This window comes from Bison bison, unplaced genomic scaffold (genome assembly GCF_000754665.1).
Source record: "Bison bison bison isolate TAMUID 2011002044 unplaced genomic scaffold, Bison_UMD1.0 scf7180017864242, whole genome shotgun sequence".
NCBI lineage: Eukaryota > Metazoa > Chordata > Mammalia > Artiodactyla > Bovidae > Bison > Bison bison.
The window spans coordinates 3053743-3066020 of NW_011494814.1; the positions used below are offsets into that span (position 1 = coordinate 3053743).

The following is a 12278-nucleotide window of genomic DNA, read 5'->3' on the forward strand; positions in this document are numbered from 1 at the left end:
AATCTATCATCTAACCACTTCAGCTCCAGCATATACCTCCCCAAATAGAGTCATATTGATATAAAACACTCAGACCTGTTTAACATTTATGTACAGTATATACATTTGAAATTATAAAAACTGTCCTAACCAAGGAAATAGTCCTGAGACACCTTGGGACACATTTTTCAGCACAAGATGTTACAGTGAATGGAAGGATTTCTATGCCTTAGTGAAGGAGCATGTCCCCATGTTGGCCAGGTGGCACTAGTGGTAAGGAATCTGCCTGCCAAAGCAGGAGATTAAGAGACTCAGGTTCGATTCCTGGGTCAGGAAGATCCCCTGGAGAAGGAAATGGCAACCAACTTCAGTATTCTTGTCTGGGAAACTCCATGGACAGAGGAGCTTGGCGGGCTACAGACCCTGGGGTTGCAAAGAGTTGGACACGAGTGAGTAACACACAAAACCAAGGAGTGCACAGAGTGTGGAGCATGTATAGAAAAGTATGTCCCAGAACCTGCCCAGTGGTCCAGTGGTTAAGACTTCACCTTCCAATACAGGGCTCCATCCCTGGTCAGGGAGCTAAGATCCCACATGCCTCATGGCCAAAAAATCAAAACATAAAACAGAAGCAATTCTGTAACACAGTCAATAAACACTTAAAAAAATCCCACAGAAGAGTGGCAATAAACAAATACTTCGTATAAGGCTAAGACTGAGTAAGGTATTCTGTTACTGGAAAAAAAGAATTAAACTATGGGCTGTTACGAGTGTTAATTAACCTAATATGTTTTAGTCTTTTAACTGACTCTGCCTATCCAGATTTTTTACTTAAATAATATATTTATTCTGCAAACTATTATTTTACATTAAGGAATAGATAATTTTAACACAGAATATCTCACACCATCTCATTCAAGAGAGGTTCCTAAATGTTAGCCAACAGCTGCTAGCAGGATCTACCAAATGTGGAGAGGAAAGGATCTTGTTATTTACCCAGTACTGTCAGAATCTTAACCTTGTTAAATCCTAACAAGTTACTTAATTTAGTTTATGTAAGAGCTTCACATTTAGTAGCATAAACATATTTATTTACAAAACTTCATTATATGTGTCATGTTTTTGGTTGTCTCTTAAGCCTTAAAAAAAAAGGGAAATTAGGCTGACATAAACTAGCACATAACATAATACCTGGCATACAGTAGATACTGGAGTATGTTTGGCAATTTGAAGGTAAAAGTCAACATGAGAACTTGAAAATGGGATCTCTTCAAGGCAATTCAAATTTTCCTAAACTGTGAGTAATACATATTCAAGAAATCCATCAATACGTTTTTATGTTTTACACTGGATCACTGACAGCATAAAACCTAGATCAACAGCTTATTGTAAAAGTGACAACAAAGCATGTGATAATCACTATATATATATATAAGACAAATTTATAAAAAGGATCTTGTTCTAATAATTTTCTTATAATGACTGAATGTAAAAGCCCAAGTCACTTGCCTTTTACAGTTTTAAAAGGCTTATCTTAAAAAAACCTTACCTATGACACTCTACTGTGCATTCAGTATTGAGTAAAAAAGTTTCAACAGCTTCCATATAATTAGGAGAAAAAAATTACAAGCCTGAAATGATGTAGAAGCCAAAGTGAATTCTCAGGTTAGTAATCAAACGTAAGCTTTTTACTTGACCCAAACAAATAATGTCTAATTTATAATATGGAAATTAAATATTACAGAGTATAAAGAAAGGAGCTAATTTCTAAAGAGATATTTTAAGGTATCTTTACCCTAAATACCCTAAATAATAGTAAAATGACTATGTACAAGAATAGTAGAGAACTGTATAAAATGCCTTCAGATGAAGTTCCCACACCAAAAAATTTTTAATTGTTTAAAAAAAAAAATGAAGAGAAAACTAAACTAAGACCATTAACAGCAGATAGGTAAGAGGAGAATTTATGGTTTTTCTTGATATTGAGAGTAACAGAGAACAAGCTTGAACATACATGACATTTAGACAATTGAAATACTTAAGAAATACATATTCACATTTATAAAGGTTTATAGCATAATTACTTTTGAAAAATCAAAGTCAGTAAAAACTGTATTGGCTATAACAATAGAAAAAAAACAATACCAACCATGTGACACAGTAACACTGCAGAAAATAAATAACCAACAGGTTTCTCTGACATATTTTCAAAGATTAATCTAAAACCATACTGATGAACATCCTTAAAACCAGAAAATATTTCCAATATGAATATTTATACCTCCCTTTAAAACATGAATATCCCAAATTATTATTTAAACACCTTATCCCTAAGGCCCTGTCTACACATAAAAGGAACTGAAATACTGTTTTTAATCATAGCCAACACAAGCACACTGCCCCCTATCAGCAGCCCCCACCTCAAAAGCATGTGAGCGTTTAACAGCTTTAATTATGACTGTAATTAAATGAATTCAAACTACAAATAACCAGAAAATAGCTTGAATTAGGTTTTCTGGTTTGTATTGATTTAATGGCTTTTAAAATTTTATAAAAACTAGGTAGGTTAACAAATAAAATGTCCAGTTTATCAACACATTTGGAATAAAACCTGTATGGTGAGTTTAAACTTCTTTTTGGATAACTGATCCTTTAATTACTTTTGATAATTTAATAGAATTCAATACAAGACAAAAAATGCCTTAATGTTTTAAAACCTTCAAGTTAAAGTTTCACTTTTAGTAAATGTAACAAAACAAATTATACTAGGACTATGTTTTATATTACCAGTATCACACCAATCCTGTCATTTGTCTTTAAAAATATCAGTAATTTACAGATGTGTCTCAGAGAGGATGAGAAAATGATGACTGATACCTGCTTTGCATAGCTAGAAAAAAATGTGCTTAAAAACAAGCAATTTATCTCTCATACGATTTACTTTGGTGAAAAACCCATTTATATTATATAACAGATTAGGAACATTAGATTTTTCCAATTTCTTCTTTTGTAAAAGTACAGATATGGTGGTAAAATTGTCAGATTATGTATCTTCAAATTGTTATTGCATAATCTTTTTATTTCTAGGTATTTGGCTTTTAGAAGAAAATAAAGTTAAAAAAGAAAGGAAATGTAAGAGTTTATATTAATAAAAGAATATACAGGGACAGTTATTTCTGCATGGTGAGATTAGCATGGGTTTTTCATTCTTTGTAGTTCTTTTTACATATTTCTACACTGTTTATATATACAGGTATCTTTCAAAAGTAAAGAAAATAGCTGTATAATGTAATGGTTCCAGCTTACCTATCAAACAACCATACTGATAATAAATAACTGTTAAATAGCCAAACCTACCAAAAGGCAATCCACAGAGATCATTCTATTCAGATAACTTAAACTGTGGATCATATACACTGTGGTTTAATACCACACATGGGATACAAAGAAAAACAAAATCTTATGATTAAAGCCAAGGCTTTAAAGAAGACACTTGAGAGATTTTCAACTATACTTTAACTCACCTCAGAAGTGTTTTAAGACTATGGAATGTCCATAGATATTTGAGCATTTGTGCAATTCTGCTTTCTTATATAATAAATCTCTTAAGGCATAATCTAACAGCAGTGTGGATCTATTTTAATATAACTCAATGATCTAAAAACATTTTTTAACAACTAATTTAGTGCCATCCTAGAAGAGGATACATAAAACACATACTCCAAAATATATGCCTTTGATTTATAAAAAAAAAAAAAAAATCACTCATTTCCTACTTAATGCTTTAAAATAAGTAATAATTTGAAAATTGCATAATTAAACCAGAAAAATCATTGTGGCATCCTATAGCTAATCCTAATTTACATAAAGTGAGCACAAGTTTTCTGCTTATATACAGCATATATTATACTTGAAGAAAGACTGTACAGCCATTCTAAAAGTATTTATATTGAGGTTTAGAAAGCATGTATATCAAGAAAAATAGAAAAATATTAATTTTCACTGGTACACCTTAACAAAAAATCCTTTTTAGCGTAGATGGCCAAAACAATCCTTTATGTTCATATTATAAATTTTACTGGGCCAAGTTTGCACAAGTGATGACGGAAAGATTTCTGAAACAAAAGTACCAACAGCAGCTTTTAAAGAAGCATCCCTTTGTTCAAAACAGGTAATGTCAAATGAAGTGAGAATTTTCTTCTTTTTCTAATCTTAGAGTGTTTTTTATGGCGAAGTCCATACTTTCTTGAAATTCTTTATATGTACTGGTGATAGGAAGAGCTAAACAATTATCACACTTGTTTCCTACAGGAAAATCCATATGAAGGCACTCAATTGAAGGACTGGGTTTAAATCCAGCAGGTGGAATGGACTTGCAACCAGTAGCAAAAATAAGAATGTCTTCCATTGTTACTGTAGATTTACCATCTGAAAAGAATACCACAAAGAGAGAAAAAGAAAATACAAATAAATCCACATTATATATTGCTACCATCATAGACTCTTCCCCAACTAGACATGTTGAAAGGCAGAGACTCCCACATTAACAGTAAATGCATAAGACGCAAACTAAAGTACTAAGTCTCTTGACAGTCCCTTGGACTGCAAGGACATCCAACCAGTCCATTCTGAAGGAGATCAGCCCTGGGATTTCTTTGGAAGGAATGATGCTAAAGCTGAAACTCCAGTACTTTGGCCACCTCATGCGAAGAGTTGACTCATTGGAAAAGACTCTGATGCTGGGAGGGATTGGGGGCAGGAGGAGAAGGGGACGACAGAGGATGAGATGGCTGGATGGCATCACTGACTCGATGGATGTGAGTCTGAGTGAACTCCGGGAGTTGGTGATGGACAGGGAGGCCTGGCGTACTGTGATTCATGGGGTCGCAAAGAGTCGGACACGACTGAGCAACTGAACTGAACTGAACTGAAAGTAGTAAGTCAAGTCTAGTAATAGGAAAATGGTATATTAAATACATGTTTATTTGAATCTCAAACAAAGTAGGACTCAAAATCATTTGGTTGACCTGCTGCTGCTGCTGCTGCTGCTGCTGCTGCTAAGTCGCTTCAGTTGTGTCCGACTCTGTGCGACCCCATAGACAGCAGCCCACCAGGCTCCCCCGTCCCTGGGATTCTCCAGGCAAGAACACTGGAGTGGGTCGCCATTTCCTTCTCCAATGCATGAAAGTGAAAAGTCAAAGTGAAGTTGATCAGTCGTGTCCTACTCTTAGCAACCCCATGGACCGCAGCCTACCAGGCTCCTCCATCCTTACTCATCATATATTTGAATGACTTCCTTAAAATAAAATTATACAGTCCAAGAGGTTCAGTAGGTTTTAAAACATAATCTTTGGGGGATATATACAATTTTAAACCACTCCTAGATGTTTGTTATTTGATAAACTATTTCAAAAAGGCAAAGAGGAAAACTTAGATGGTATAAAACATCCCAACAAGCTAGTTAAAAAATTCTCAACTAAAAGTTAAGCTTTTTTTACACCATATTAAACAGAATGAATTTACACTGCTAATGCTCACCGATAAATATCATTACCATATTCTGACCAATTCATTTTTGGAATAATTCAATTTGACTTAAAAATTTGAAAAGATGAAGTAGATGACTAGCTTTGAAGCAGATGACTCTCCTATGCTGTGGCAATCACCCATATATTTAAAGTTTTCTAAGAAGAATGACTCTCATCTCAAATTAATGAGACAGAAACAAGTGAAAAATAAACTTTATAATCTTTCCTTATCACTTTAAACTGTCATAACTTGGTTTTAAACAAGTTTTGTAAATAAGTATTGTAGTTATCAGATGAAAGTCTTACTATGAAAAGCAAAACTCAAAGAAATAAATATCCCAAAACAAAATTTTTAAGTTAAATGAAAATAAAACATCTACATACCCTCAACAGCCTGTAAGTAACTATTCCAAAACCCCAAAGTCTGTACATCAGACAATGTGTGTACTGTAAAAAGATCACTAAGTATTTTTGCAGAAAGATTCTCAGGTTTATGACAGAAGATGTGAAAAAATGCTTCTGGGTAAGTCTGAATTTTCTCCAAAACACCAAGAGTTTTCAGACCCTGTTTAAAACTTAAAGAGAAGAAAAATAATGAGCCAACATTCATACACATATGTTTGGAACACATATTTCTAGCTCATTTACAATTACATAATTAGATGTGAGAAAAAAAATATGGACATACTACATGATACTTTCAATCAATAACAAGCCAATGTATTAATATAAAATGAATATATTACATGCCTACAGTATTTATAGAATAATTTTAAAATTGAGCTAATAATTTTCCATTAAGAGAAAAAAGACATCTAAAATTTTATACTTCAAAGCTAGTTAGTATAAAATGAAAGACTGCAAAGAAACTAAATTTTAGCCACACAAAAATGCAACTTTTGTATTGCTAAAAAGAAATTAACAAAGAGAAAACAAACAAAATATTTTTAATATACATGATAAAACACTAATTTCTCTAGTTGTACTAAAAATACAAATCAGTTTTCTAGAAGAACAATCCAAATACACAAAATATAAATGCATTATTAAGAAAATACAAGTAAGAAATGAATTTTTAAAAATGTACATTCTCACTAATAAGCAAAGAATGGAGATACCATTTTTGCCCATCAGACTGACGAAGCCTTTATTGTGTCTCTGATTTCCCTAGCCACCTCCTCAGGAACCCTGATACACAGATTCATCTTCCATTCTATAAGCTCTTCCTCAACAGCACAGCTCTTTCTCAAGTGCTTATCTTTCCCATTTTTGAATGAAGGAAAAAAAATTAATCCTATTTTCCTTTGAGACGATCTATGTAAAAGACTTATCTTTTCACATTCACCTTCCCTCCACTCCTTTCTACAGAGTAACTGCCCCAAGTTCATGAATGATGTATGGCACCAGTCTCCTGGTTTCCCTTTATTTCTCTGTCCAGACCTTCTGAGTCTCTTACAAAGCTTCTTCTGTCTTTGCTTTCCCTTAAATGTTACTGTTTGTTCCTCATGGTTCTGTAACAAGACAAATTTCTCTTTCCTCTTAGCATATCCCATGATTTGTTTAAGCAGGTTTATGTGCATTATTATAAAATCTATTATTTCCAGCCCAAAATATATATCCAACAGACTGCTGGGCACCATATATTCTAAGTACCCAAACTTATTAAGTCCAAAAGAAAGCTAATTACCCAACTATCAAAATCAGAACCATAAATGACAATTAATGCCTCCATTACTATTAGTATAGATAAATCTGAATGTCATTCTTAACTCTTCCTTGTTCCACGCCCAACTATCAAGTTCTGTGAATGTCCTTTTCTGAAATGCTTTTTGTCTGTTCATTTCTCCACACATCAGTTACCACCTTATTGCAAACCACCTGCAGAGGAACTGTTTCTACCAAGTGTTTAAGTCTCTAAGTTGATTTTCCATGTGAACACCAAAAAAGATATCCACATCCTATTCCCCAGAACCTGTGAATGTGATCTTATTTGGAAAAAGAGTCCAGGCAGATGTAATTATGTTAAGGATCCTGAGATCATTTTACCTAGATTATCTGGGCTTATCCTAAGTCCAGTGATAACTGTCTTTATAAAAGAAACACAGAGAGGAAAAGGCCATGTAACACAGAAGCTTAGAGCTATGCAACCACAAACCACCAGAAGTTAAAAGAAGCAAAGATTGAATTATCTTTCAAAATTCCCAGAATGAAGCCCTGTCAACATGAGGACGAGGACTTCTAGCCTCCAAAACTATGGGAGAATAAATTTCTGTTGTTTAAAGCCATCAGTTTGTGATAATTTTTTACAATAGCCACAGGAAACTAATAATATACACAATGTCTATGAAGTCAAAACTCCTTAACATGACTTTTAAGGTTCTCCACAATACAATCCTTGCCTGCCTATCTTGGTTTTAACTTTTACCTTACATTTAACCTTTGAAGCAAATTTCAGCCCAATATTTAAAATTTTACTTTTAATTAAAATTAAGTATTTGAAGCTTATACAAAAGCCAGGAAATAAGAGAAAACCATGAACTGTCACTTGAATTTAAAAGATATTGACATTTTGTGTTTGTTTGCTCAGAGTATTAAGTAAAATACTCTATTCACTCAATTAAATCTGTCCATTCACACAACCTTCCCTTCTCTCCTACAAAGAAAACTACTTGAAACTGCTATTTAACTATTCTGAATTTTTACTATAGCCTAAATTTCATTTTAGTTTCAATATACATGTATCTCTAAAAAATAACTAGTATTGCTTTGTTTTAAAAGTTTCCATAAATGGCACCACAATGTATAATTATTTTTCAGAATTTTGCTTCTTTGAGAGTAATTTTTTTTCTAGTTATTATATAATCATAGTGATTACTACATTAGGTAACTAGGTCTAGCACTTTGGGGAAACTGTATTGAATTTCAAAAAGCTTTTTTATTATGTACTGCAAATTTTTGTGTTCATTTTTTAATTCCAATTTAGCTTCTATTTAAATTTTTAATTGGCATATTTAAAATCGAAAGCAAATCAAGTATTTACCTGCTTGCTGAACAACACAAAGGCCCTAGGACATTTGCAACTCCAGTGGCTCTCTATGTTACTCAAACATTTTATTTCACCTTGTATCATAAATCCCCAAATGAAACATTAACTTTTTGTACAGTTAATATTTACTCTAATATCAACCAATTTCTTTCTTTACCATTCCTTGTCACCTGCACATCTCCCTTGTAGAATCCTTTACCTCTTGTATACAGTAACCTTGCTACACTCTTTATAGAAGTTCTACGATTTTAGCTGGAACATCAGGTAGACTATAAATGATAATTTTAATTCTCTGAATCTTTAATAACATTCACTTATTGCTTTAGCTCTGTAGTAGAGCCCTGTAGCTCTACTACGTCTTCCAGCATATTGTAGAAATGAAGGAGGTAATTATATATATCCCAGGCTTGTCATGGCCTTAAGAGGAATGCCTGTCACACTATTAAGGATAATGTTCACTGAATGTTTACCAGATAATCTGTATAAGGATACTTCAAACTGTCAGTTTAGAATTATGTACAAATGTATCAATTGCTTTTTTTGCATCTATAATTATATGATGATTGTTTTTTCTCCTTTAATCTATTAGTGGAATGGACTAAAGCAACATTTGTTTTTTGATACTAGACCTGCCTTGCTTCCTTTTATAAACCCTCCTCAGAATTGTTAGTTAATTTTGAGGCTATGTTGCTAGGTACAAATAGATTCAAGACTGCTGAATTCAAGATAATTTGTTTTTAACACTATTAGGGTCATTTAAAGACAAAGCTTTATGAAAAAATAATTAGAATTTTTCTTTCTTTTGCTTTGAAGCCATCTATTTAGAATGCAATTTAGGATCCTCCGTCTTTTAATACAAGAGTCTAATTTATTTACATGTATTATAATCTCCTATATATTTAAATTATTCTTCTATCTTATGATTTCTTTGAACATTGTTTTTCCTTGCTTCTTTTTATCCCTCTTTTTCTGCTCGCTCTATGATTAAATATGTTTTATTGCTATCCCCACCGCCATCAAACTGGTCTGAAAGTCACATACTCTTCCTATTATTTTAGAATTTTCCCTTTAAAGATACATAGTTGGTTTAACAATCTAAAGGTAATTAATGCTTCTCCACTACTACCTCAAGAATACAAGTTCCTTAAAACAATACAGTGACCCTTCTCTTCCTACAGATCAACTTTTTACTAGTATTTCATTTTAACCATTTCTTACCAAAATTTAGTTGTTTTTTCTTTTTTTCCTTTTTAATGGCTAATGCCTGTCTTTATTCAGGTTTTTTTCTTTTTTTTGCTTACTGATGTTGCTTGTATCTTACTTTTTCTTTCTGGGTTCAATTTCTTTCTTCCTTAAGTACGTATTTTATTAATCTCTTTAGGAAAGAAAGAAAGATGTCTCAAAATGTCTTTATTTCCTTCTTTCTCTTGAATAATAATGTAACTAGCTCTGTGAAGTTATTATCTCGGGTTATCTGTTTTCAGTGTTGATTTCACTGAAAAAAAGGTTTCCAGTATAATTGACACTCCTTTTTACAATGTCTTTTTGCTCAGAAAACTGCCAGCTTTTGCTCAGTTTCATCACAAAGTACACTGCACTTCAGCATATTAAGCCCTGTGAACTGTGGAACTTCTTAAGCAGCATTTTCTATAATATTGCCCTGCCTCCATGTTTCAATTCTCTTCTATCTTTAATGAGAAAATCCTTTTCTTCCAGATCACCAGCTTTGTCTTAAATGGCCTAACATTTAACAGTCAGCAACTTTTCACTTGTACCATCATTTTTGTTTCCTTTTCCTTGTCGGTTACTTGAATATTTTTTTGCACTCCATTTTTATCTATAGCATTTTGAGTGTATCTATTTTTATAATGTAATAATTTATTGATGCCAGTAAGTATAGAAACATTACTTCTCTTCATGTCCCTTTGTCTTTTGCTGTTTATAATTTCCTAAATATTTATTTTAAATACACTGTGAACCACATTAGCAAATGTTATAATTTTTACCTCAACCATCAAACATAATTTAGCAAACACATGCTTTCATTTTTTTCAATATTCTTTCTTCCTTCCTGATGTTGCAAGATCCAATCTGCTGCTGCCAAGTTGCTTCAGTCGTGTCCGACTCTGTGCAACCCCATAGACGGCAGCCCAACAGCCGCCCCGGTCTCTGCGATTCTCCAGGCAAGAACACTGGAGTGGGTTGCCATTTCCTCCTCCAATGCACGAAAGTGAAAAGTGAAAGTGAAGTCACTCAGTTGTGTCCAACTCTTCGTGACCCCATGAACTGCAGCCTACCAGGCTCCTCCGTCCATGGGATTTTCCAGGCAAGAGTACTGGAGTGGGGTGCCATTGCCTTCTCTGCCCTCTTTATCTAGATCTGCCTAATTCCTGTTTATAAATTAGGTTTTAATTTAAACACCACTTACACAGATAGTAAAGCTCTTCCTGACGTCTAGACTACTCATCCCTATAAAAATAAACAAAAGACTCAAAGAAACAGCTATGAATTCTGACTTAGCAACGAAGAAAAAAATCCATCCATAGGTACATGAACTACTTGTTAGTAAAAGAATCCTTTGTACTTCTATGTCATTAAGAGATATCTTTCAAATAAGTTTTAAAGTAATTATCAAAATGTATATTTGGATTATTGTATTAATTATAATTATGAATAGTATTTCTAACTAAGAAAATTTTGAGATGAGTCATAGTCAGAAGACACTTGGATGCATTTTAAAGTTATGTAAAAGTTATTTTAAATTACAGTATTAAAAATATATTAGAAATTATATCCTTTGTAATTGTTTAAGCTTATGATGTCATACTTGAATTTGGAAGACTGCTGATGTTCTAAAGGGCTCTAAAAAAAGTATGAGGACTATAAATGGTCAAGCGATAATGAACAGGAGAAACGGTGGATGGTATGTTACTATTTAATGAAAGAAATGAGGATACATAACACATATTCATATATTTATCTGCTATCATTAAAAAACAATGATGGAAGCCTAAACAATAAAGGCCACTGTAATAATTACTTCATATGAGGATGGAAGGTAGATGTGATTAGGATGAAAGTTAAACTTATCTGAATATATTTTGTATAAGAGCTGAGATCTTTCAATATACTTTCATTACAGACTTGATTTTACATAACTTTAAAATAAAATGAAAATAAAATGCATAGTTAGTAGTATAACAACAAAGAGAATAAATATGTCAAATGACTTTAAACACAGTAATTTGAATTCAAAGTCTTCAGATCAGATCAGTCGCTCAGTCGTGTCCGAGTCTTTGCGACCCCATGAATAGCAGCACACCAGGCCTCCCTGTCCATAACCAACTCCCGGAGTTCACTCAGACTCACGTCCATCGAGTCAGTGATGCCATCCAGCCATCTCATCCTCTGTCATCCCCTTCTCCTCTTGCCCCCAATCCCTCCCAGCATCAGACTCTTTTCCAATGAATCAACTCTTCGCATGAAGTGGCCAAAGTACTGGAGTTTCAGCTTTAGCATCATTCCTTCCAAAGAAAACCCAGGGCTGATCTTCTTCAGAATGGACTGGTTGGATCTCCTTGCAGTCCAAGGGACTCTCAAGAGTCTTCTCCAACACCACAGTTCAAAAGCATCAATTCTTCGGCGCTCAGCCTTCCTCACAGTCCAACTCTCACATCCATACATGACTACTGGAAAAACCATAGCCCTGACTAGACGGACCTTTG

The 12278-nt window shown here is 33.5% G+C and overlaps 1 protein-coding gene across 4 annotated transcripts in view; it reads right to left on the bottom strand.

The window, feature by feature from the left end:
* Nucleotides 1–1048: 1048 nt before the first annotated feature.
* Nucleotides 1049–12278, bottom strand: part of G2E3 (G2/M-phase specific E3 ubiquitin protein ligase) — a 74782-nt gene continuing 63552 nt past the window's right edge. For all 4 annotated transcript variants that reach the window (XM_010847022.1, XM_010847025.1, XM_010847023.1 and 1 more), the window contains 2 exons: nucleotides 5892–6082; nucleotides 1049–4407 (listed from right to left, as the gene is read on the bottom strand). In XM_010847022.1, the coding sequence (XP_010845324.1) occupies nucleotides 4157–4407; nucleotides 5892–6082 (442 nt within the window). In that variant the 3' untranslated portion in view covers nucleotides 1049–4156. The remainder of the gene's footprint in view (nucleotides 4408–5891; nucleotides 6083–12278) is intronic.